General features: G+C 45.1%; 1 protein-coding gene across 11 annotated transcripts in view; it reads right to left on the reverse strand.

The window, feature by feature from the left end:
• Positions 1-26569, reverse strand: part of MAST2 (microtubule associated serine/threonine kinase 2) — a 134583-nt gene that overhangs the window by 94542 nt on the left and 13472 nt on the right. For all 11 annotated transcript variants that reach the window (XM_051999829.1, XM_051999828.1, XM_051999826.1 and 8 more), the window contains exons 2-3: positions 18849-19008; positions 17482-17624 (exon numbers count right to left, since the gene is read on the reverse strand). In XM_051999829.1, the coding sequence (XP_051855789.1) occupies positions 17482-17624; positions 18849-19008 (303 nt within the window). The remainder of the gene's footprint in view (positions 1-17481; positions 17625-18848; positions 19009-26569) is intronic.

Consider the following 26569-nt stretch of genomic DNA (forward strand, 5'->3'; position numbering starts at 1 on the left):
TATAGCAGCTCTTTTTGTGGTAGCAAAGAATTGGAAATTGGGGGATATGCCCATCAAATTGTGACTGGATGAACAAATTGTCATATCGTTGTCTTTCATTTCTTAAAAGAATCAATGATATTATGATGAGATGTTATGTAGGACATATTATCAAAGACATTATGTCTTAACTTGTTCACGAACTGGATTTAAGTGAGATAGAATCAGTCATTGGCCTTCAATGTAAAAATAAAAGACATCCAAAAAGTTATTTTTGCATAGTCAGAAAAGTATAGTGACAAGACAAAAATCAGGATGACTGGCGATGGTCTAAAAAAATCCAGCAGGAAGAAAGAGAAAGAGAAATCCCATTTATAATAACTGCAAACAGTATAAAATATTTGGGAGTCCACCTGCCAACGGGACACAAAGAAACTATATGACCCCAAATACAAAATTTTCCACACAAAGGCATCTAAAATAACTAGAGAAATATTAATTGCTCATGGCTAAGGCAAGCCAATGTTATAAAAATAATACTTAAATTAGTTTATTTATTCAGTGTCATGCCAATCAAACTCCCAAAAAAATGTTTTATAGAGCTAGAAAAAAATAACAAAATTCATCTGGAAGAACAAAAGGTCAAGAATGTCAAATGAAATGAAAAATAAATGGGAAAAGAGACCAGATAGCAGTAACGGATTTCAAACTATATTACAAAGCAGTAATCATCAAAACAACCTGCTACTGGTTGATTAATGGGAGAGAATAGGTACAGGTATACAGAAGCAAATGAACAAAGTAAACTGCTATCTGATGATAAATCCAAAAATCCCAGCTAGTGGGGCGAGAACTCACTGTTCAACAAAACTTGCTGGAAAAACTGGAAAGCAGTCTGGAAGAAACTAGGCATATTCCAACATTTCCCACATTATACCAAAATATGGTCAGAGTAGAGATTTGATTTAGACATAAAGTATGATATAAGTAGCAAATTAGTGAAACATGGAAGAAATCACTAATGATAGAGGAATATAACAAGAGAGAGAGGGGCTTTTGAAAGGTAAAATGGTTAACCTCAGTTTGCTGTGGTTCGGTTGTTTAGTCACGTCCAGCTCTTTGTGACCTCATTTAGGTTTTTCAGGCCAACAGGACTGTGGGGGTTTGCCATTTCCTTCTCCAGCTCATTTTGTAGATGAGAAGCAGAGGCAAACAGGGTGAATGACTGGCTGTACGTTGTCTGGGGCCAGATTTGAACTCAGGGAGAGGAGCCTTCCAGGCCCAGCTCTCCATGCACTATGGTGCCACCTAGCTACCCGATAGAATCCTACTGTAATGTAAAAAAGAAAAAAAGAAAAAAAAGAGGAACTATGGCTTCAGAAAAACCTAAGATCGCCTATATGAACTAATGCAAAGTGAGCAGAAGCAAGAGAACAACATGTAAAAGCACTATCACAAAGATAATCACTGGTGACTCAGCAGCTTATCAATACAATGATCCACCACAATTCCAAAGAGCACCTGATGAAAAATGTGTCACTTCAGACAGAAAACTGATGGCTCAGAGTGCAGACGGAAGCATCTCTGCCTCTCTTTCTGTCTCTGTGTGTGTCTCTTCCTATCTGTCTGTTTCTGTCTCTCTCTCCCTCTCAATGTGGAAATATGGTTCGCTGTGTGTAATGAATATTATATTTCTTGCCTTCCCAGTGAGTGGGGAAGGTGGAAAAGGAAAGGAAAAAATTTAGAACTAAAAATAATTTCTAAAACTGTTTAAAGTTCAGTCCTCCCCCAAGCTCAGTGCCATACAGAGACGAGATGAGCCTGCCAGTGAGGGAAAAGATGACAGCAATAAGGCTCAACCTTGGACCTTTGGGATCTACAGGAACTTCCAGCTGGGTGTAATTCACCGCGATACATATGTATTAAGCATCTACACTGTGCAAGGCACAGGGGAAAGGAATAAAAGTGAGGCAGGGGCTGTGTGAGCTACTGAGGAGGTGGAGGAGATGGCAGGATCAAGAGAAGGTGCCATAAGGAGGGGGAGGGGGGAACATAGCCATATTTGTAGACAGCAGGGAAGGAGCTAGAGAGTCAATGTAAAAATATAGGAGAGGGGGATCACTGAATGAGCAGGAGAGGATGGCAACAAAAACCGAAGAGAGTGACATCGGCAAGAAGGGACCACCACCTCATCCTCTTGAACAGGACTCTCGTTTTTCATTCCATTCTAGAGGCAACAGGCAGGGGGAGAACGTGGTCATCCTATGTTTCCAAAAGTTTACTGTGACAGACATGACTAGTGGTTTGAAGAGGGGAGCCTAAAGGCAGGGAGACCAGTCAGGAGGCCATTTCAAGAGTGAACATTCAGCCATTGATGGCTAATCTTGGGGCCCTTATCCTTCAGTCAGTTCTGATGTTGTCTAATTGTATTGCTGGCATGATGCCAGATTTGGGGTTAAAAAGAGCTTCCCATGATAAATGTGGAAATGTTGTACAGAAGAATTGTACTTGTTTAACCTATAGTGGATTGCCTGCTATCTAGGGGAGGGAGTGGGGGAAGAGAGGGAGAAAAATTTGGAACACAGGGTTTTTTGCAAGGGTAAATGTTCAAAACTATCTTTACACATATTTTGAAAATAGAAAATTATTATCATATTATTTAAAAAGCACCAAAAAGAGAGCTGCTTTAATAGTCACTAGTTCTATGACCCTGGGCAAGTCCCTTCCCCTAGGCTTCAGTTTCTTATCTCTCAAACAAGGCCCCTGAAAGCTCCAAATTTCTTATCCTGAGATTCTCTTCTATCTGGTCTATAAAATAGCACGGGGACCTGTCAAGTCCTTCGCTAAACATGAAATCAGCTCCATTTGGAACAGCTGTGTCCAGAAAAAGGAAGAGGTCGCTCTGTGCCTCACCAACAGGGCCTCACACTGGAGAAGCTGCAGAAGGTCTGAGTGGTAGAGACGGACTGGGAATGTGCCCACAGGATCGCAGAGGTCAGGGACTGTGGAACCCACAAAGAGACAAAGATCCAGGAGCGGCTAACTTGGTCCAAAGGTTCTGGCCTGGTCCCACCCCGACCTCCTCACAATCCTCGGTCAGGGGGCTGCCACTGAAGACCATTATGAGAGAAACACAAATCCAGGGAAGGCAGTTTGAGTGTGAGAGCCCCAGCCCTCCGTCCAGGAGCCTGGAAAGCAGCTGAGAAAGTCACTCTCATTCTGACCAAAATGGCAGAATTCTGCTTCTGCTTTCTCAACTAAGGAGAATGACCTTCAGAACGGAGTAGCAAAAATAAAGTTATTTAACAGTAGACAGAAGACAAGAAGCAGTAAGATATTGCCTAACTGCCCTCAGAGTACTCCCTCGGAACATCAGGAGCGGAGCCAGCTGGTAGTAGATCAAAGCTCTTCAGCCTCTTAGCAGAGAGCCTGGAAGGCTGGACGGTTCAATGAGGGAACCTCTGCTAAGATGCTCAGAGTCCTTTTCTTGGTCTCAGCATGTTCTACACTATTAAAAAAAAGCCTAACAGTGAGAAGACCACGTAAGCAAGTAGAAAAAGCTGGGGGCTGTGGCTAAGACGTTACCTATGGGACCGAACCAAGCCCCCTAATGGTTTTTAACAGGCAGTCCAAATGAACACAATTCAATTTCGCATGATAAAAACCGCATTACATTTAGGATCCAAAAACTGATTGCAGAAGTAGAGTCTGGAGGTGCCCTTCTCTGGGAGTCAGTCACAGCTAAAGGCCAGAGGTCTGAGCGACTCCATGGCCAGCACAACTCTTCCGCATGGAAAAGCAGCCAGGGAGTGAAGTCAGCCTCGCACTGCCTTAGAGGACACTGAGTCCATGAAAGAATAATCATAAGGGACTCGACGCCGTCAACCTGCTTACATTGCTGTAAGGGAAGGTGATACACATAATTCCTAAGAGCTCCATCCCTAGGAGGAGCAGAAGATGGTGGGCTATTATCTGCAGTCATTCTGACCTTCGGTCCACAAGCATCTTCATCCCCACTAATCTTCCCTCCCCCAGCCACCCTCCTCCTCCCTCTCCTCTCCACTTCTGCAATCTCTTCCTGATGTCATCACCCAAGTGAAAGTTCGCTCTCAGTGCTCACTGCGGAGGCTAATGGTCAGGACTCGCCCCTCGCCCCTCTACCTGGATACTCTGCTCTCAAATGGTTCTCTTCCTAACCTCAAATCCCTCCATGTCCTGCGGCCCACCTGAGGGGCCAGCGGGGCAACTCAGGGCTCTGTCCTCAGCCCTCTCCTCTTCTTCATCCAACCTGATCTAGTCAGCACCCATGCCCTCATTTATCATCCAGGAAACAGATTCTCCGACCCACTTATCCATCCCAAGCTCTCATCTCCCCTCTCCAGATGCCCATCGCAGAGTTCAGACAGGATATCCCACAGGCCAGTGATGTACAACGGGCCAGCCACTAACTGGACCTGAGGATCCGCCAACTATGTGCGTGTATGTGTTTGCGTGTACTGTATGTGCACATGTATGTACACATGTGCACGTGGAGCCCTCGGGCCCATCCCACCTGTCCCTTACCTCCCTTATTACTGCTGAGAATGCCACAGACTTCCCAACAACCCAGACTCAAGGCCTCGGGATCGTCCCGGCTTCCTCCCTCTCGGACCCGCCAGATCCACGCTGGTGCCCAAGCCATCGACGTCCCTTCCGAGGCGTCTCTCCAACCCACCCCCTTCTCTCCTGACACTGCCCACCTGGTACAGGCCCTCATCATCTCATGGCCGGACTATTTTCTAAAATGATTATTTTCCCTTCTACCTCTCACAAGATAGAAAACAAAAAAATCTTGGTATACTTGGTAAAAACTCACTGCCAGGGCCTTCTGGTTGGTGAGCCTGGCTGGAAGGTTCCCGCCTGCAGACCATCTCCCACACAGACACATGACTGATCGCCTCAGTTCCCCAACCAGCGGCTCTCTGACGCCTCCAAGAGTGCTAGGTTTCCAGCCTTCCTCCTGCCTGTTGGGTCTCATGACCCCTGGGCAGTGGCCCCTCCAGTGGAGCCAGTTGTGCCCATGCCTCTGGTGCCCTCCCTCCTCATCCCTCAGCCCAATCAGCCAGCTAACTGTGAGTGCATTTATCTGATATAGACAGTTATTTATGTCTTTTCTCCCTACATAAAATGCAGGCTCCTTATGGACTGAGATCCTATTTTTGCCTTTCTTTGAACTGCCAGAAGTATGCATAATGCCTGGCACACAGTAAGTGCTTAATTAATGTTTGTTTACTGACTGTCTGGGAAAGGGAATCCCTGCTTCCAAGAAGAGGGAGGAGGGCCAAAGGGGAGCTCTGACCAGGGGAAAGACAGGCAGAGATGGTGAGGAGAAATAAAAGCTGACCGACTGGCACACGTCCTTCTCAGTAACAGGCATGTGGATTTGATTACCGTGCCCAGAGCCAGACTGGGAAGGGAACAGAGAGAAGCAGATCCAATGAATGAATACCTGCAGTCAGAAGAGAGAGAGATGGAGGCCACAGTGCAGAAGCGCGCTCTCACAGTGGGAGGATGGCAAAAATCCATTAGGCCCCAACTATGTGCCAGACATTGGGATTGAATTTTAGGAGAAAAGGAAACTAGCACCTGCTCTTGAGGAGTTTATATACCATTAGACAAAAGTAACAGGCACACACAGAAAACAAAATAAAACTATGTGCAAAATATATAGAACAAAGTAATCTCTTCATTCGTTGAGGACACGAGCAAGTGTCCTATATATAAATAAATGGATAAGTGGGTAAAAGACAGACAGATAAACAGAAACTGGAAAGGGGGGAGCAGGATTTGGAGGGGCGGCAGCAATGTGCTAGATGACTAGAAGTAGCTTGGAGACTTGGTTCTGGACAAGGCATGGGAGCCAGAACAGGCAGGGATGGAGACCAAGGTGGCAGAAAGGGGAAGATGAGAGTGAAAGGTCAGGAAGATTAAGTGATGGGAATCAAGCCTTTGAAGAAAGTCGGGGATTGTAAGAGATAGAAATGAGGAAGAAAACCATTCCAAGCATGGAGGATAGCCACTATTATTTGCATCTGATCCTGGAGAAAAATAAGAGAAATTATATCCAATTACATGGCAATAAAACTGAAAACTTTAGTAAAATGGATGAAGATTCTCAAAATTACAAAATGCCCAGATTAAAAAAAGTAGAAAATGGAGAATCTAAATCAATCAACCTTGGGGAAGAGAAGAAAGGGGGAAGGAGGAAGGAATTAGTCATAAAGAAAAATAAAACTATGATCTAGATAGATTTACAAATGAATTTTATTATCAAGTATTAAAAAAAATAATTATCTCCTACATGTGTGAACTATTTGAAAAACTACAGAAAGGAAACTACCAAATATCTTCCGTATGGTAAGTATGATGATGTTATCCAAGCTAGAGAGAGATAACGATGAGAAAGAAAAGCACAGAAATGATCATAAAAGACTTTAGACAATCATGGTCAATTATATAAAATGTTAAAGCTTTTACACAAATAAAACCAATGCATGCTTTTAGTGAAGACATATTTGTTAAACACAACATGCTAAGCACTGAGCAGCTACAACCAAAAGATTACATCTGTAAGGGCTGAGAGCTACGGAGAACTTCGGACTAAATACCACAGATAAAATTCTGCATATCCAAATGAAATGAGTAGAATCAAAACCATGTACACAATAGTAATAACACTATGAAGGAAAACAACTTCAAAAGAACTAAGGATTCTAATTAAAATAACCAACCAGCTCTCTTCCCCTCCCCCTCACATCACTTTAGTTCAGGTTATCATCTCTCCCCTGCATCATTTCAATAAGCAGTCATTGTTGTTGTTGCTGCTGGTGGTGCTGCTGCAACAGCTTTCTATATAATCTATATGATCCCTCTCTAATCCATCCTCCACATGCCTGCCAAATTGGTACAGCTAAGCACTATGCCATTTCCTCAGTTTCCATAACTATAGAATGGAGATATTAAAACAAGATACTTCCTGGGGTGGTTGTGAGAATAAAATGTGGTAAAAGTTATAAGTCATATAGTATTTGTAAATCTAGTCATTATATAAATGAGAACTACCAGGATATTTCAGTGGTTCCTTCTTGCCTCTAGGTTAAAAAACAAATTTCCAAAAAGCCATTTCCCAACTGATAAATGGTCAAAGGATATGAACAGCTTGCTTTCAAAGGAAGAAATTCAAATTAGAAAGGTCATGGGAAAAGATTATCTAAATCACTAATAATTAGAGAACTGCAAATTAAAAGAACTCTGTGGTACTATCTCACACCCTTAAGAATGATTGACAAAAAGAACAAACAACCGCTAAGGCAGTTGTGGCAAACTAGGGACACGAATGCTACTGGCAGAGATGTAAACTGGATCCAGTTTAAATTAGGTTCCACTAGATACTTATTGTGTATCTAATTTATACTTTAATATATTTAACATCTACTGGTCATCCTGCCATCTAGGGAAGGGGGTGGGAGAAGGAGGGGAAAAATTGGAACAAAAGGTTTGGCAATTGTCAATGCTGTAAAATTACCCATGCATGTAACTTGTAAATAAAAAGCTATTAAATATAAATAAATAAATAAACTAGGTCCCAAAAACTTTAAACTGGGTCTATACTCCCAAAGAAACTGAAGAGGAAAAATATTTATGGCAGCTCTTTTGACAAAAATGCCCATCAATTGGAGAATGGTTAAGCCAGTATTGGAATATGATGGAATATTATTGCGCTATAAAAAAGGAACAAATTCCTTTGTTGGCCATGGCTCGGTCTGCCCTGAGTCTCTCAAATCACGGGCAAGAGACAGGAGACGGACAGCATGTTTCATTGCAAGTCTTCTAGTCCTGGTTGGTCACTGGGTTGATTGGAGTTTCTTTCGAGTTTTGTGTCTATATGATACGCTGGTACTTGTTCTCCTGGTTTTACTCACATCACTTCATCAGTTCCTACAAGTCCTCAAAGGTTTCTCTGAATTCTTGCAATGAAACATGCTGTCTCCCGCCTCCCGCCAGTGATTTCAGAGTCTCAGAGGGCAGCCTGAGCCATGGCCAGCAAAGGAATTGGTTCCTTTTGGCAATACAAATTAGGTTTTGTTTTTTTCACTTTTTTGGGCTAAGGGGGAGATAAAGATGGGAAGGAAAGAATGCATATTTCCCTACCCAAGGACTGTGTACAGATTATTGCTCCCCTTAGAATGTCAGTTCCCCGAGGGCAGGCCTGGCTTCACTTTGGTGTCCTGGCCTTAGGACTTTCACTGGGTCTGGTACCCAGAGGCACTTGATAAGTGGATTCTGGAGTCATTTCCCTTGTTCAACAAACATCTCAAATTGCATAAAATCACCTGAAGGGGGGCTAAGTCTCCTCCCAGCAAGTTCCCTGCCTTTCTGGCCTCTGCTTCTTTCCCCTCAGATTGAGAGGGAGCCCCAACAGCCCCTGCCTCCACTGGGCAGAGAGTAGGCAGCCAGGATCCCTCCGGGAAGCCCCTCCCTGCCCTGCCCCAGACAGTAACCTGGAGGTAGCTGAGCCGCCTCCTGCCTTCCAAATTGCCTGGCATGATTTCCGATGGCAGGCATCCCCTCCTGCTGCCACATGCACAGATTCACAGGATTCAAGGCACGATGCCCACAAAGAATGCCCATTTTGCTAACAGACTGGACAGACAGCCCCGAGGCATCCGCTCTGCTCCGGATAGGAAGACTGCATGAACTGGGGCTGCTCCGGCAGGTCTGGCCCTGTACCTCCTCCCCCCAATCGACTCCAGCTGCTCCCTGTCCCCTGCCAGAGAAAGCCCTTGGGCCAGCCCCACCTTCTGCTTCCCCCTGGCAGCTCCCACCTCCATGCCGCTGCAGTGGTGCTGGCCAGCTCCCAGGAGGAAAGGGGAGCCTTCCACTGCACCTCCCCACCACAGCAGCACCACTTTGCACCTCAAGATTTTCCTGATCTATCTACCACTCACCAACCTCCTTTTTATTGCTCGCCATTACAATCTGTTCTTCTCTGGAAACCTGCTCTACTGAAGTGTCTAAGAGCGCTTGTCCCTTCATTACTTATCACTTAGAACAGCCACCCCTTGAGAGGAGGCCCTTTCTTCCTCTGCACTTATAACCCCAGAGTCTGCCGCTGGGCCCGCCACATCAGGGACCTTAATCATGTTAACTTCCCCCATTGCTCCTGGTTTTGCCCTCCCTGAAGGCAGCTCCTCCATTCTCCAAGCCACCTCTTCTGCAGGAGAAATGTTCCCATTTCTTTCACCCAACCAATCTTTCCTCTCCTAAAGATGCTCTTGTGATTATCAAAGTCCTTCCTAACACTGGGGATGAGCCCAAGGGCAGGAAGACCACTCCTCCCTAGTTCCTGGAAGCTGTGCCATATTTCAGGGAACCCCAGAGAACACAGCTGCCACATCACACTATCGGCTGCCAGCTATACTCTCAGACCCCTCAGGTCCTTTGCAGACAAATTGCTGGCCAGTCTTCCCTCTTACTATACATGTCTAACCCTGTCATCCTCCTCAAGAACCTAGAGTGGATCCCTATTGCCTCAGAAACAAAATAGCAGCTTCTCATCAATCAACATGATAGCTGCTAAACATATGTATTAATTTAATATTTATTAATAAATAAACATATTAATAAACAAATTAAATAAACATTTATTATTATGCCAGGTACTGTGGGATACAAAGAATGACAAGCCTGGAAAGATTTACATGAACGGATGCTGAAGTCAGCAGAACCAGGAGATCATTGTACACAGTAACAACAAGATTATGTGATAATCAATCGTGATGAACTTGGCTCTTTTCAACAATGGGGTGATCCAAGACAATTCCAAAAGACTCAGGAGGGAAATTGCTACCCGCATCCAGAAGGATAACGATGGACACTGAATGTGGATCAAAGCACAGGATATTTGTTTTTTCTTTCCCTTTTGGTCTGATTTTTCTCATACAACATGACAAATAGAGAAAAATGTTTTAAAAAATTGTACATATATAAGATTGTTCACTATCTTGGAGAGGGGCGGCTAAAGGAGAGAAAAAAAATTTGGAACAACATCTTACAAAAATGAATGTTGAAAACTTTCTTTGCATGTACTTGGAAAAATAAAATACTATGGAGGGAAAAAAAAAAGAATGGCAAAACACAGTGCTGGCCCTCAAGGAATTCACAATCTAACGAGAGAAAACATGACCACAAATATACACAAAGATGATGTGTAAAGGAGAAACAGGAAACAGTTGACAGAAGGAAGGCCCTACAATAAAGAGGACCAGACTTTAGCTGGGACTAGAAGAGTGCAGGAAAGCAGGCAGGAGGAGGAGAGGAGGGGAGCCCACTGGGCAGGGGGCACAGCCAGAGAAAAGGCTCACAGCTGAGAGGACCAGCCAGGAGAGCAGGGTCCTGGCTCCAAGAGTATACGTCGAAGAAGAAGCTGTAAGGAACCTGGACAGAGAAGAGCGGCCAGGTCAGGAAGGGCTTTGAATGCCAGAGAAGTGAGTTCGATCCTGGAAGCCACAGGGAGCCACTGGAGGTTACTGATTATGAGAGGGGTGTGATCAGACCCGAGCTTTAGGAAACTAAAGCAGAATGGACTGGGGTGAGGAGAGGCTGGAGGTAGGCAGCCCCCTGGCAGCTGCTGCAATAACCCAGATGTGAGCTGATGGAAGGCCCATGCCAGAGTTGGGGGGCATTCAAAGGAGAGAAGGGGGAAGATTCGAGAGACATCGCAGAGGGGAAATCCACAGGCCGCTCCAGCTTGGAGATAGGGAGTGAGGAATAATGTGGAGTGCCGGAAGACTCTTGGGGGTGAGCCTGAGGGACTGGGGGGGTTCAGGAGGAAAGGCAGCAAGTCCATTTTGGACATTTTACGTTTTCTGCTGGAGGTCAGCAGAAAGCCTGGGGCGGGATAAGCAGCTTCAAGAGACATCACCAGAGATGTCACAGGAAGATGTCAAGGCCGCAAGCATTAAGCATTTACTATGTATCAGACTGTGCTAAAAGCTGGGAACACAACTAAAGCCAAAGATAAACCCGGAACAAAAGCATTGGGAGGAGAGCCCAGGCCAGCTGCCTCTTCCCAGCCTCCCCCACAGGAGGCCTCTCCTTCCTCAGGGAGTCTGGCCCCAAGAATGAAAGCTCCTTGAGGACGAGTCTTTTTTGCGAATCCCCAGGACTAGGCAGAAGGGCTCGTTCCAAGGAGCCCAGTAAATGCTCTCGGGTTGTGCTGGATTGAGCCAGCCAACAAGGAGCACTACGAGTATCAGGGAAAGGCCCTCTCAGCGGGCCAGGTATGGAGCCCAGGCCCTGGGGAGCGGGGAGGACAGGCACTTCAGGAGCGCTGGGTGAACTGGCTCAGCTACGTTCTGAGGACGGTGCCTTTAGGGGCTGGCAGAAAACAGGGCACCAAACTTTGGAGTCAGGTCCGGCAGGAGGCCCCAACCCCCACCTGCATTGCCCCCTCCCACTATCAACCGCTCCTCCCTTAAGAGAAATGCAGACACATTCCCCAGCATTCAGGGCCACTGCCTGAGCACTTTTACAAACCAGCTAAAAGAACAAGCCCACATACCGCGGGGAAAGGACAGAGTTTACTCTTCAAAGAGCTTGTGGAAGTGGGCAGAGCGGGCCATCTGCAGGCCAGTTGCAGCCCCCAATCGTCTGGATGCCTGCTCTTTCCTCTCCACTGCAGATCACACCTCTTGCCCTCCCACTCCCGCTCCTGCACAGCTCGGAACTTTGCTCAAACGCCACGACTTCCAAAGGACGGACCTTGGGCTCAAGTCACCTGGACACCAGCACGATGGAGAAGACTCAGGTGGGCCATGAGAGCCGCCTATGAAAAGCTGTCCTGTTTGACCAGGAGGGTCCTTGGGGCAGAACCAAGAGCTGGGGGAAAAGGGCAAAGAAGCAGGTTTATGCTGGATGTTGGGAGCCACCCCCAGGTCGGAGGGGCTGCCTGAGATGGGGCTCGGGTGCCTCTCCTGGGAATCTGTGAGCCCAGAGACTCTTGGTCACATGATGATTGGACAGGGTGACCTTCCGCCTCCTGGACTGTGTGATTCAATGGCTCTCTGCTTCTTCCATGCAGCTCTCCAGGATGCCAAAGGAAGGGAGTTTCCGCCTCTATCTGCTGATAATATCTAGCTAAGAGGACACTGGCCTTCAGGCCTCATGGCCTCCCTGCCCACAGTGAAGAGCTTGCTACGCTAGGGACCGGAGGGAAGATTCCCGCCCCCCTCACCCTACACTGAGCTAGCTTTTTCTGCCATCCCCTCCCAAACGATTCACACTGAACTCGCAATGATGCCTGAGAAAGTTTTCAGACAGAACACTGCCAAGCCGCGCCTCCCCCTTCTCGGTCTCTCCCTGAACAGCCCCACACCCCATAATCAGATATAGACAAAATTAACAATGCACGTGGAAGAAAATCTCAGAGGGAAAGCACTAGAAGCTGGGGGGGAGGGGGAGGCTGATCTCAAAGGAAACCAGGAGAGGAAAACAAGGGGGAAGAACATTCAAGGCAGAGGGGACAGCCAGGGCAAAGGCAGGGAGGTGGGACTTTAGGAGATAGAGCACGGTGCTTAAAGACAAGAGGTGTGGGAAGGAGTTCCATACAGCTCTGTTGGGGCTAGTGGAAGGAAAGAACTGAGGATGATCCTTAGGTCACAAGATAAAGAAGCGGAGCACGTGGTGCCCTCAAGAGTAACAGCCTGGGAAGACTAAGGAGAAAGAGAATAGAAAGAGACTAATTCCGAGTCAGACATGCTGACGTGGACCCTTACAGGAAGGCTAGTGCAGGATATCCAAAGGGACTGGGGCTCGGCGGGGAGCGAGGGCTGGAGGTCAACACTAGCCCTGGAGAGAGCTCAGGAAATACCTTCTGGTATGTGTGCCCGGGAGAAAGATGGCGGCAGCAGAGGCTGACGAGCGGTCAGACCAGCGACCTACACATAAAGCAGAGAGGTTTGCAAAGGATTTCCCGGGCACTGGCAACTGGCCTCCTGCGCAACTCCAGCAGCTCAGCGTCAGCCTCATCTCACCCTCTGCCTCTCTGTTCAGAGCACAGAGCCCTGAATGGCTCACACCTCATTTAAGGGGGAGACAGGAAACAGGAAAGCTGGACCCTCCTCCCCTCCTCCCCTCTCCAGCTTTTCAGCTTTCCTCCGTATGTTGTCTTCACCCCCTAAGGTTGTAAGCTCCTCGAGGGCAGGAGCTGTCTATCTTTTTCTTCTTTGTATTTGCAGCAGTTCAACCTCAGAGGTAGATCTATTATTCCCATTTTACAGATAAGCAAAGTGCATCTGAAAAAGCTTCCTTCATTTAGGAAGCAGCAGAAGCAGGATTTGAGCCTTCCTGACTCAATCCAAGCAGAACCAGGAGAGAGAAAGGACATAAAAGCCTGGAGGAGAAGCAGCAGTGGGAGGTACAGGTGGACCTGCCACGGGATGCTGGGGATGCTGGGAATGCCAAGGACAAGGAACAGGACTTGGAAATTAGCAATCACTGTGAGGGGGAGGCTGTGGTGGGGCAGGCCAGGTCAGCCACCGATAAGGAGTCCAGCTGAGCATCAGGGAATGAGGACAGTCAGAGAGCCGTGGAGTGGAGCGCTGGGTCCAGGTCTTCCAGACTCAATGTCCACCTCTGTCCACACACCCACTAGAGGTGCCTCTCCAAAGAGTCATGAGACCCTCTTGGATTCATTCTGCTTCCTTCTGTGTCTATGTCCATGACTTTTTAAAAATCTGGCCCAAGTCACTATGCCGCAAGGTTACGAGCCAGGGGATGAATCTGGAGGGGACATGGAAAGTCACCAACTCCATGAAGGGCTGCCCCGGAGAAGCGTCGCTCTGAGGTCCTCCGCCCTCCCAGGGAGAGCCCTGTTTCATGGAAGTGCAGCCAACCTTGATACCTTGAGAATGCTACCATGGAATAAGGCCGAGAAAGAAGCCAGCCACAAACCTGCAAAGCAACAGTCTAACAATTCAGCAACGACACCAGACCATCTATGGGGCCACGTTTAAATTTAACACTCCCCCAGAGTGGGGGATTTCATCCAAATCCTCATTTCTTTCCTGGTCTCCTCACCTTCTATGGACTTGGTTACCGTCTCTATGCATAGGATCCCACATCATCCCATACCCAGCCCTCAATAACCAACCAAGCTTTGGGCTTGCAGTTCCAACGGCCTACTGGACATTGCCACTGGGATATCCCAGAACACTGAATTTCCAAATGCTGAAACAGAACCATCCTCTTCTGCACCCCCTTTACAGACCTTCTCGATTACTGTAGATCACTGTACCTGACTACTGAGATTCCCAATCTCAGTCTCCTAAGCTCCCAACCAAGATGTCACTCTTGACTCCTCACTCTTCCTTACACTCTCCCATTAAAATCAGCTTCGAATCCAGGTCACTTCTCTTTTCATATTCCTTTCATGTCCATTTGAAACCACCCCCTTGGAGTGGACCCCCAACAACTCCTGCATCTGCCTCCTGGCCAGCCTTGCACTCCTCCAACCATCCTCCAAATCACCCCAAAGGGGTTTTTCTAAAGCACATCACCTCTTCACCACCTCAGAAAACTCGAGCAAGTCCCTTTAGTACAGGATGAAGCGAACCACCCAGCCTGTGCCCCCTCACCCCACGCCCCCCACTTTTGTGGTAGTCTCTCCACTGCATTTGACACCTCTCCACTCAAACTAATTTGCTATTCACAGTCACAGAATTTTGAGAGCTGGAGGGGAGATGTCAGCAGCAGCCAGTCCAATCCAGGCCCCATAAGAAATCTAGAAGAACTTGCCCAATACCCTTTGACTCAGCAGTGTTTCTACTGGGCCTGTATCCCAAAGAGAGCTTACAGGAGGGAAGAGGACCCAAATGTTCAGAAATGTTTGTGGCAGCCCTTTTTTGAAATGGCCAGAAACTGGAAACTCTGAGAGGATGCCCATCAGCTCTCAGAGAATGGCTGAATAAATTGTGGTATATGAATGTTAATGGAATATTATTGCTCTGTAAGAAATGACCAAAAGGATGACTTCAGAAAGGCCTAGAGAGACTTACATGAACTGATGCTGAGTGAAATGAGCAGGACCAGGAGATGATTGTACATATTTAACAACAAAATTATGTGAAGATCAGCTATGACAGACTTAGCTCTTCTCAGCAACTTAGTGATTCAAGGCAATTCCAATAGACTTGGGATGGAAAATGCCATTCACATCCAGTAAGAGAACTATGGAGACTGAATATGGATCAAAGCATAAAATTTTCACCCTTTGTTTGTTTGTTTGTTGTTATGGGCCAGAACTTGAAACAAGGTACTAAGTCAGTGGAATTGATAGAGACAATAGTTCTCTCATTTAGCCTGGTTCAGTATGATTGATTTAATCCTACAAGGAGATGTTTTGGGTCAGAACTTGAAACAAGGCACTAGTGGAGTTGAGGAGACAATGGTTAAACCTAGTTTAACATTGATTTAATCCTACAACAATGGTTCCCTAGTGATGTAATGATTGGTGTGTACTCAGTGTGGAGCATATAAGATAGAAACTCTTAGGGCCAGAAAGGACAAGAGAACTAGAAGCTAGAGGCTGAGACAGATTTATTCCATCATCCACCTTTGTGGTGGCTGGAGGCTGAAGCAGAGACCCTTGGAAGTCAGGGAGATTCAGAAGCCAGGGAAGGTAATGGAGAGAACTAGGGAAGACAGAGACTGTCATGGTGGTCCTCCTGCCTCCCCCACAGAAACAAAGATACATTCAGGAGGACCTCAAGAAGCTGACAGAGGCAGAGAAGCCCATGGAACAAAGGAGAGAGATAAGACCTCTAAGAAAGCTAACCAGGTCCCAGAAAAGGAGACAATAAAGGATTTGGACTTTAGCACCTGGCTGCTTTTGGGGTGATTACTGAACTGAACTGAAGGCTGCTTCCAGAAGCCCCCCGAGAAACCTGCTCCCAGAGAACATTACATTTTAGAGAAGAATATTACAGTTTCTTTTTCTTTTTTGTTGTTTTTTCCCTTTTGGTCTAATTTTCTTACACAACATGACAAATGTGCAAATATGTTTTAAAGGATTGTACATGTACAACCTGTATCAGATTTCTTACTATCTTGGGAGAACAGAGGTTAAGAGAAGGAGGGAGAAAATATTTGGAACCAAAATCTTATAAAAATAAATGTTGAAAACTACACATATTTGGAAAAATAAAATACAACACCCAGTCCAAGGTTCCTCCCAAGCACAGCTTCACCTCCCAGCTCTGTGCCTTTGCCGGGACCTATGCTGGGAACTGCTCCAACTGGAATCCCACCTTAGAAGGAGGCCTCGCCCATTCCCATGCCCCACACCCCACCACTCTACGTGCCTTCCTCCATAAGGTAACTTTCCATCCACTCTGCATATCTCTTGTATGGACCAGTTATTGTCATGCTTCTTTGAGAGCAGCTTGGCAGAGGGCCTGGAAGCACTGGCACCTCATCAATGCCCGCTGACTAAGCGACTTCATCGGAAGGTGTCTCCCCCACCCACGGCTCAAGAGTTCTCCTTTTTTTTTTCATTCAATATCTAATTTTCCTAAAACAGATAAATCTCTGAAATCTCAAACTAAGGAAACATTCCCTCAAGAAGATGAAACTTTCTTTTTAAAAACTATTAAGCTATAATGACATATCCCTGAAAAAGCAAAGAACAGGATCAGGCCTCCCCATGTCCAACTCTGCCAGAGTCCTTCCCTAGGAAAGGTAACTCAGGTTATCCAAAGTCCTGATGAAAACGAAGATTTTTCCTCCCACAGCCGCCCACAGCCTCAGAGACTAGCTCAATCTGCAGAGGCCACATGGTCCACGGCCAGGGCATTCAGTCACAAATCCTCAGTGCCCAGAGTGGATGGACAGAGCGGGCCAGGGAGGTCAGACCCAGCTACCTTCATGCAGCCCAGGGAGGAGCAAATCCAAGGATTGTCCAGTGTGGCTGGGAAGGCTCTCTGCCAGGCCCGAGGAGCCCCAAGCACTGAGACAAAGATGGCAACTAATCGCTGGCATTTAGAGAAAGCCTTTAGGTTTGCAAAGTGCTTTATAAATATCCTGTTCTGTCCCCAACAAGGCTAGAAGGTCGGGGCTTTCTTAGAAAAGAGCAGAGCTGGGAAACAACAGGACTCTGCAGTGCTGCTCAGGGCTCCTGGGGCCAGCCTGCTCAGCTGCCCCAAGGGGGCTGAATTCTGCGGATCCCAGCAAATTCTAGCCAGGGCTGCCACAAGCAGGCGTGCAAGGTCAAGTGCGCCACTAGCTCAGTGCCCATCTGGGGGCCCCTCATCCCGCCTGGCCATTCACATAGGCTCATTCAGATTGTGATGAGAGCCAGTCCAGCTCCAGTGCATGTAAGGCAAACCCTGTGCCCCAGGGCCATGTCATGGAGGGAAATAAAACCCCAAGTCCTAAGACAAGAATGAAGAACTGAGGTACACTCACCAGTCCAGCTGTCAGCGACGGGGCCGACTGCCCCAGGGACTGGTTTCTCATACGGACCAGGTTGGAGGCTTCCCCTGAGCACTGCCAGGGCGGCTGTCCCCCGCCACCGTGCCCACCACTGGACAAAGGCAGCAGCTGCTTGCCTGCAGGGGGAGAATCATTACAGAGGTAAAGGGCTAGAGCAGACTCATCTCAAGTAAACCCAAGCCTTGGTGGGGTTAGGGGGGAGGCCTGGCCCCAAAGGGGCACCACATTCAGAAAAAGGGTCCAGAACCAGGGATATAGCTGGGACAGGGCACTGGGCACCTGTGGAAGGCCTCTGCAGCCCCTGGTCATGAGCATACAACAGGCCCCACACTAAGCTCTGTGAGCAAGGCCTAGGGGACACACACACACACACACACACACACACACACACACTCACTCACACACATGACGGACATAGGGGCCTCTTTCCAACCAATCAGGAAGCCTTGCAATGGTCCTTTCACTGGGAAGCCCTTTCCCTGAGAGAGTATCTCATTTGGTCCACAAGCATCTCTAATAATCCAGTTTGTGCCAGGAAGCATGCTGGCCACTGGAGGCACCACAAGTTGCCTGACCCCTCTCTACAAGAGCCTTCCAGAAACATCTGTCTCAGACCCATCTGTCCAGCACTTGCACAGCCCAATGGCCAAGGGGCTGCCCCCCTGCACTTATAAGGCAAACCCTAGGCCTGAACCACAACCAATGGCGTGCCATCTGTATGGCCTCTCCTCATCTTAAAATGGGGCAACTGGGCCCGTGTGCTTCCTTCACAAAGTCATTTGTAACCGTGCAGGGTAGGTGGCTATGGTTCAATGCCACCAACAAGGGCTGTACTTGGGATCAGAGGCTCTGAATTTAAATCTGGCCTTACACAGGTGCTAGCTGCCTTACCCTGGGCACTCACTCTCACTCGATTTTCTTATTTGTAGAATGAGAGCAACAGCCTCTCCCTGCCCCCATTTGTGAGGATCAAATGAGAGTGTTTGTAAACGTTGACACGTTATAAAAGCCAGCCCCCGTCCCTATCCAATGTGGACCCGGAACACTCTCCCCATCAGTTCTCCTTCTGCAGGGGTCCTCTGCCAGTCCCCCCAGTCCTGGCCCTCTGAGGTTCTCTTCCAGATATCCTGGAGCTAACCAGTTCGGACCTGGCTACTGGGATGTGGTCCCCCATCAGAGGGGGAGCTCCCTGGGAGCAGGGAGGTTTTTTTTTTTTTTTGTCTTGCCAGTGCTTATTGGCACAGGGCTGGCACACAGTAGGTGTTTAGTAAAGGCTTGGTGACCGACTGATTTTAAACGCCCCTAGTAGCTGCTGTGGCTGCATGGCCGGGGAGACTCACCTGACAGAGACAGGGCTGTGGCCAGGCTCCCCCGGCCCCGGAGTTTGCCATCATCCTGACTCAGCTGCCGATGAAGCTTGGCTTTTCCACTTGAGGAGAACAGGTCAGGATTGCTGAGCTTCCGGAAGATTAAGGGGCTGGGTCCTTTGGCTTTAACATCCTGTGGGAGAAACACCACCACAGGGGTTTTATCTCTACCCTCTGCTGAGAAGAACAAGAGTCCTAGCGTCCTACACCAGTAACCAAATGGACCATGCCTTTGTCCCAATCCCTGTACTGAATGAACGTCCCTGAGGTTTACTTTTGTCCCTTTACTATTAAAGTCTAGCATATAACTCCGCACACAGTAAGTGTTCGAGCAATATTTGCTGAATTGAACTAAACCAGCTAGGTCCCCTGCAGGGAAGGATATATTGTGTTGGTTGAGGAGATCCAGGAAAAAAAAAAAAAAAAAAACAGACATTTATCCTTAACCACAAAGACTGAGAACCAAGGAGGCAACTGGTCTTAGGATGTGGACAGAACTCCTCTTGATTGTTTAAGTCAGTAAATGAAGAGCCCTATCCCCCAACAATCCTGTGACACAATGTGAGTTCTCATGCTTTCATGGTAAAAAGAGGGAAACTGAGGCTAAGAAACTATAAGCCTACTGTAGGTCCCAGAGACAACAGGAATCATCATACATACAGACAAATGACAGAAACAAAGGCAACCAAAAGCTGGTCTCCAAGAAAAAAGTGATCCAAGAATATGAACCTTCTCAAAAATATTTTTAGCGACATTTTGGTAGCAAAGAACTGGAAAGTCTTTGAACTGGAACTCTTGGTAGCAAAAAACTGGAAACTAAGTCGATGTTCATCAATTGAGGACTGACTAAATAAATGTAATGGAGTCTAATGATGTAACAAATGACAAACAGAATTAATTTAGAGAAGTCTTTATTTTTATATGAATAGATGCAATGTGAAGTAAACAGACACAGAAAAACAACACACACAACGACTGCAACAAAGTAATTACAAAGAACCATAAGCCAATTGAAACTAAATGTTGCAAAACTTTAAAGAACTTGGCCCCATAGAGATGGGAAAAGAGGAAAATGTTACTTTCAGAACTGGGAGACTTATGGGTACATATAAAATTATTTTTCCATAATATTCTATCTGCTTTTATTGAATTTTTATTTTACTCTATTTAATTCATATAATACATGATTCTCTGGGAGGGAAGGAAAATAAAGATAAAATCTGGGAGATGTAAAGAAAAGATATCAATTTTAAAAAACATTTTTTTTACATGCACCTCTCCCCTTTCCAATTTTCATTATAAGGAAAGGCTCCCTGGATAGGGTAAGGAAATGTATCTGAAAATGAATGAGACATAAAGCAAATGACATCAACAAAATTTGTTTTAAAATAGGTCAAGCAAAAAACAAATGTCACCTATTCCTCTGTCCAAATTACTGATCACAAAAGTTAAAAAGGACAGAGTCAAGAAGAGAAGCTTGGGGCACTCCTCTGAAGATCTAAATGGATACTGAATCATGAATGACTCCTTTCTTCAGAATTTGGTCATTCAGCCCCAGGCTCTCACTCCCAAGGAAGCTAATGAACTTTGTCCAGTCTCAATTTCCCCATCTTTTCTTCAATAGCAGGAGACAATCAGAAAACGTGCTAAATTCTAGATAAATATTATGTTCATGTTAACTTCACTTACAGGGCAGCCAAGTACTCAGATTAACTCTACTGACCCATTCTGGTCGCAGAGAACCTTCCTCTCCTTGGGAGAAAGGTGGGAGATGGCAGGTGGGGGAGAGGGACACCACTCACAGTTTCAGACACAATCACTTGATCAGTTTTGAGCAATGATTTTTCTTTGCTAGGAGATGGGGTTCAATATTGGATTGGCTGGAAGACTGGGCATAAAATAGTCAGTCATAAAACTTTTCCAAAAATAGTAAAATAAGATAGAGAAAACCAGAGATAAAAACAAAATAAATCCAGTCAATTAAATCTGGTTAAGTTATATATGGAAATCTACTACCACGGCAATTTAGCAATTCTTTCCAAGGAAGTAAGCTAAGACTGGCCAGGTTTACTCTTGGGGAAGCTCTTTGTGAGCAAACCGCTTTCTTGTGCCTAGATGACCACTAACCATTCTTCTGGGGCAGCCAGAGAGCATCATCATGTCCAGAGCACAAGGCCTGAAGGCAAGAAGACTCCTCGTCCTGAACTGCAATCTGGCCCCAGACACTTAGGAGCCATGTGGCCCTGGGCAAGTCACTTCACCCTGTGTGCCTCAGTTTCCCCATCTGTCAAATGAGCCAGAGAAGGAAATGGCCAACCACTCACAGATCTTTGCCAAGAAAACTACAAACAGGCCACAAAGATTCAGACATGACTGGACGACCACCACCATTCTTTTAATCTCACATTCTAATACTCTGCCCCACCCTTTTCTGCAGAATGCCATAGCTACACCACTCTTTACAACTACAGCTACAACCAACAGCCGAACTAAATCCCCGGGACTAGCACTGATCCTGGGACGGCTCATCCCTGTGAGGAAGTCTTTCAGCACCAGGGTGTGGAGATCACTGCTCTGACACCTTCACCGACATAGGAGAAGAACCAAGTGCAATGAACCCCACCTCACAGTCTTTGGACACAGCTTTGATGATGTAAGAACCGGCCTCCCATGGTGGGGAAACACAGACAAGCCTCAGGTCCAAGTGGAGTACAAAGGAGAGAGCAAAAGTTTCCATCCAATAGAAGCGTCTTCCAGGATCTTGGCCAACGTGAAAGACAATGCTAAAGCGTACCTCAGGAAGGCCGTCACCAACACCGTCACCACAGGACCGGCCGGCAAGAATCCCAGCATCCGGCCTGGTAGAACCATCACTGCTCCCAGTGAGTGCTGAATCGTCCCTGAGCCACCTGCTGTGGCTCTGGCTTATGGCCGGCACAAACAGGTTGGTGCTGGGAGAAATGTGGAGACAGGCCTTTCACTGCCTTCATTCTTACCCTGAGGATGGCCTCCCTGAAGTCCAGTCCGCAGCTGGGGACACCCCCATGGGTGGTAATGGCCCGGTCTGTCACGCCATTGATGAGTTCAAATGAAAGCACAAGAACATTGGCAAGAACAAGGACTATCCGCCATCTATGCACTCAGGCAAAGCGTGCTTTCCCCTCCAGAGCCCAGGCCGGAAGTGGGATTGAGACGCAGAGAAAAATAGAGACTTCCCCTGTCACTAGGGCCTGCTGGGAAGAGCTGAATGCTGACCTCTTCCATGGCACGCTGTACTTTGTGGGAAAGGTCCTAAGAGATGACAAGCCACATAATCCACAGATTCATGACACTGTCTTGAGAGGTGGTTATACTTGGATCCCCCAAATCCAGAAATTCCTGCAGAACGTCAATGGCAAGGCGCTCAACAAGAGCGTCAATGCCGAGAAGGCCGAGGCTTGATAAAGCCCTCCAAGCTGCCATCTTATCCGGAGACAACTGAGAATTTGCAGGCCCTCATCTGCCAGTGGAGTTCTGACAGCTCTGACCAACACAATCCCACCAGCCCCACCGGGCAGACACAGACTTTTACCGTCTAGTCAGATAACCAGCCTGAAGGTGAGGGCAAAGACAAAGCCCGTTTAAGCTCACAAGAATCCTGTCCCCAGGGGTCATCCTCCACATTTTTGCTGTGGATAAGAGGGAGGGAGAACATGATCCCCAGGTCACCTGAGCAGAGAAGACACTGACTGGGTATAGGTCCAGGAGGCTGAGATACACAAAGCTAAAGCTGAGAAGCAGAGACAAGTTGTCCTCCAAGAAGTCTCTTGAAACATGTTTCTGACACGAAGAAACTCCAAGGCAAACTGGCAATAAACACAAACCGAAGATCCTTGACAAATTGGTCAGATAAGAACCAGACTGCCAAGGAGGAGGCACCTGAGCATTGGCAGAAAGAATTGGAGAAGGTCTGCACCCCATCACTGCAGGGGGCATGCCCAGGGGGCTTCCAGGGGGTAAGAACACAGCCCCATCTGGAGGTGCTTCTTCCACTTAACACTGAAGAGGTCAATTACACACACCAGAAAAAAAGAGCATTCCACACATGCTTTCCAGAAATGAAGGACTCCAATGTTTAGCCAAGGCACTAGTAATATTAAAATAACATTTAATTACTGTAGAAATTTGGGCATTCTGAATACTTGAATGTGTGTTGAAGAAGGGAAATGAAAAACATTACCCTTTATCAATAAACAAATGGAAATTTATTTATTTATTCTGAAGAATAAAATCTATTTAAAACTGGCATCATCTAAAAAACTAAAAATAAAATAGATGATTTTTGCCCCTCTCTAATATTTTACATAATAGTTTTACAACTTTTTAAAAATTTGTAATGTTCTTTTTTTATTTTAAACTTTTAAGTTCCACACTAATGCATTATTGGTGTAGTTGTAAACTGATCCAACCATTCTGGGGAATTATTGGAGTTATGCTCAAAAGGCTAATAAAACTGTGCACTTCCAGCAATATCACTACCAGGTCTGTATCCCTAAGACATCATAAAAAAGGGAAAAAGACCCATGGACAAAAATATTTACAGCAGCTCTTTTTATGGTGGGAAAGAATTGGAAATTATGAAGATGCTCATCAATTGGGGAATGGTTAAACAAGTTTTGGTATATTAACTGTAATGGAATACAACTGTGCTATAAGAAATGATAAACGGGAGTATTTCAGAAAAAACTGGAAAATTTCATATGAACTAATGATAAATGAAGTAAGCAGAACCAGGAGGATATTATACACAGTAACCACAAAATTGTATGATGATCAACTGATACAATAAGCTTTTTTCAGCCGTGCAATGATCCAAGACAATTCCAAGGGACTCGTGGTCAAAAATGCTATCTAAAACCAGACAAAGAAATATGGAGTTTGAATGCAGAAGGAGGCATATTTCACTGTTTTTTATTTGCTTGTTTTTTCTTATGGCTTTTCTCTTTTGATCTGATTCTTCTTCCACAGCATTACTAATATGTAAACATGTTTAACATGATTATACATGTATAACCTATATCAGATTGCTTGCTGTCTTGGGTGGGGAAAAGCAGAGGGCAAGAGAGGAAGAAAAATTTGGAATTCAAGGTCTGACATAGGGAATGTTGAAAATTGTCATTACGTGTAAATGGGGGGGAATACTATTAAATTTTTTAAAAATTAAAATAAACTTTGAATTTCCAAATTCTTTTCCTCCCTCCATCCCCTTTCTCTTCCACTAGCAAGGCAATATATGAATTATACATGTGAAATCATGCAAAATACATTTTCACATTTCAAAATAAAAACAAGGAAAAATTTTTACTTAAAATTGCAATCAGAGCTCATCAATTCTCTCTCTGGAGGTCAACTGCATTTTTACATCATGAATTTTTTGGAATTGTTTTGGATCATCGTATTGATCAGACCAAGTCTCTCATAGTTGATCATCATTACAATATTGCTATTACTGTGAACAATGATCTCCCAATTCTCACTTCACTTTGCATCAATTCATATGGTCTTGCTATGTTTTTCTGAAACTCTTCCCTCTTCATTTCTTAATAGCAGTACTCCAGCACAATCACATGCCACAGCTTGTCCAGCCATTTCTCAATTAATGAGCATTTCCTTAATTTCCAACTTCTTTGTCACCAAAGAGCTGCTACACACACGAACACACACACACACACACACACACACACACACACACACACACACACACTCTTGATCTTTCTAGGGTACAGACCTAGTAGTGGTATTGCTAGGTCACAAGGTATGCACAATTGGACAGCCTTTCAAGCCTAGATACAAATTGTTCTCCAAAACGGTTAGACCAGTTTCACAACTCCATCAACAATTCATTAGTATACCTATTTTCCCCTCATTCCCGCCAGCATTTATCATTTCTGACAAGTGTGAGGGGGTATGTCAGAGCTGTTTTAATTTTCATTTCTCTAATCAATAGTGATTCAGGGTAATTTTTTTCATATAACTATAGATGGATTTGATTACTTCTTCCGAAAACTGACTGTTTATATTCTTTGATCATTTATCAGTTGGAGAATGGTTCTTTTGTAAATCTGACTTGGTTTATACTCATTACATATTTGAAAAACAAGGCTTTTATCAGAGCAACTTGCCATTAAAATGTTAATATTACTCCACTGCCTATGGTAACTTTTAGCAAAATGTAGTTTCCATGATTATAAAATGAGATGGAAGAGGAAATGACAAATCACTTCAGTATCTTTGCCAAGGAAAACCTAAATGGGATCACTAAGAATCAGACAAGTGAACAACAAAGTTTCCCTGACTGCCTCTTTTTACCATTAGGATGATTTTGTTTTTCAAGGTATTTTCTTCTTCAGTACTTTTTGTGCCACTTTCAATTAGGGTATATTTTTGATTTTGCTTTGCTGAGATCATGATAGCTATTCCTGATTTTTTTTTTTTTAAGTTTAGCAGAAGCATATTATATTTGGCTCCAGTCCCTTACTTTAACGCTATATATGTTTATTTCTTATAAACAACATATTATTGAATTCTGGTTTCTAATCCATTCTGTTGCCTCCTTCCATTTTATGGGTGAATCCCACCCCAATAACATTTACAGTTATTTATAATTATGTTTTCCCTCCATCCTGTTGTCATCTCTCTCTCTCTCTCTCTCTCTCTCACTCTCTTTATCCTGTCCTTCCTCAAAAGTCTATTTTGTTTCTATCCACTGCCTCCCTTAATTTATCTTCCTTTTTATCTTCTTTACCTCCTATTTCTCAATTTGGCAAGTTACACAATTGTCTAAATGTGTGTGTGTGTGTGTGTGTGTATGTACATACATATTTTCTTTGAACCAACTTTGATGAGAGATTCAAGCATTGTCAAAATGTAAAATCTCTTCTTTGAATGCCTCTTTATATAAGAAAGTTCTTCCCATCCTCTCTTCTCTTAGAGCATCCCTCTTTCTCACTTCTTGTGAAGATTATTGCAACATAATCAATTTACATCTATGCCGTATCTATGTTAACAATTTAACTTTATTACATAGAGACCCTTATGACTATTCTTTCATGTTTACCATTTTATGTTTGAATCTTGTGCTTAACTATTGCAGTCTTCAAGAATACTTGAAAATCTTCTATTTTATTAAGTATCCATTATTTCTCCCTGAAGAATTATCCTCAGCTTTTCTGGGTAGGTTATTCTTGACTCTAATTCTAACTCCTTTGCCTTTCAAAATATCATTTTCCAAGCCCTCCATTCCTTTAATATGGAAGCTGTTAAATTTTGTGTGACCCTGACTCCGGGTTCAATACTTAAATTATCTCTTTCTGGGTGCTTGAAGCATTTTTCTCTTTGACCTGGGAGCTCTGGAATTTGGCTATAATATTAATGGGAGTTTTCATTCTGGGATCTGCCATAGGTGGTAATCAAAGGATTCTTTCCATTTCTACTTCACCGCTAGTTCAAGGATATCAAAGCATTTTTCCTTGATAATTTTTTGAAATATGATGTTTAAGTTCTTTCTTTGATCAAGGTTTTCAGGTGGTCTAATAATTCTTAAATTCTCTGTCTTATAATCTATTTTCCAGGTCAGTTATTTGTCAAATAAGATGTTTCACACTTTTTTCTATTTTTTTCATCCTTTTGATTTTTTGTTTCTTGATTTCTCATGA

The sequence above is a fragment of the Antechinus flavipes genome, chromosome 4, assembly GCF_016432865.1.
Source record: "Antechinus flavipes isolate AdamAnt ecotype Samford, QLD, Australia chromosome 4, AdamAnt_v2, whole genome shotgun sequence".
Taxonomy (NCBI): domain Eukaryota; kingdom Metazoa; phylum Chordata; class Mammalia; order Dasyuromorphia; family Dasyuridae; genus Antechinus; species Antechinus flavipes.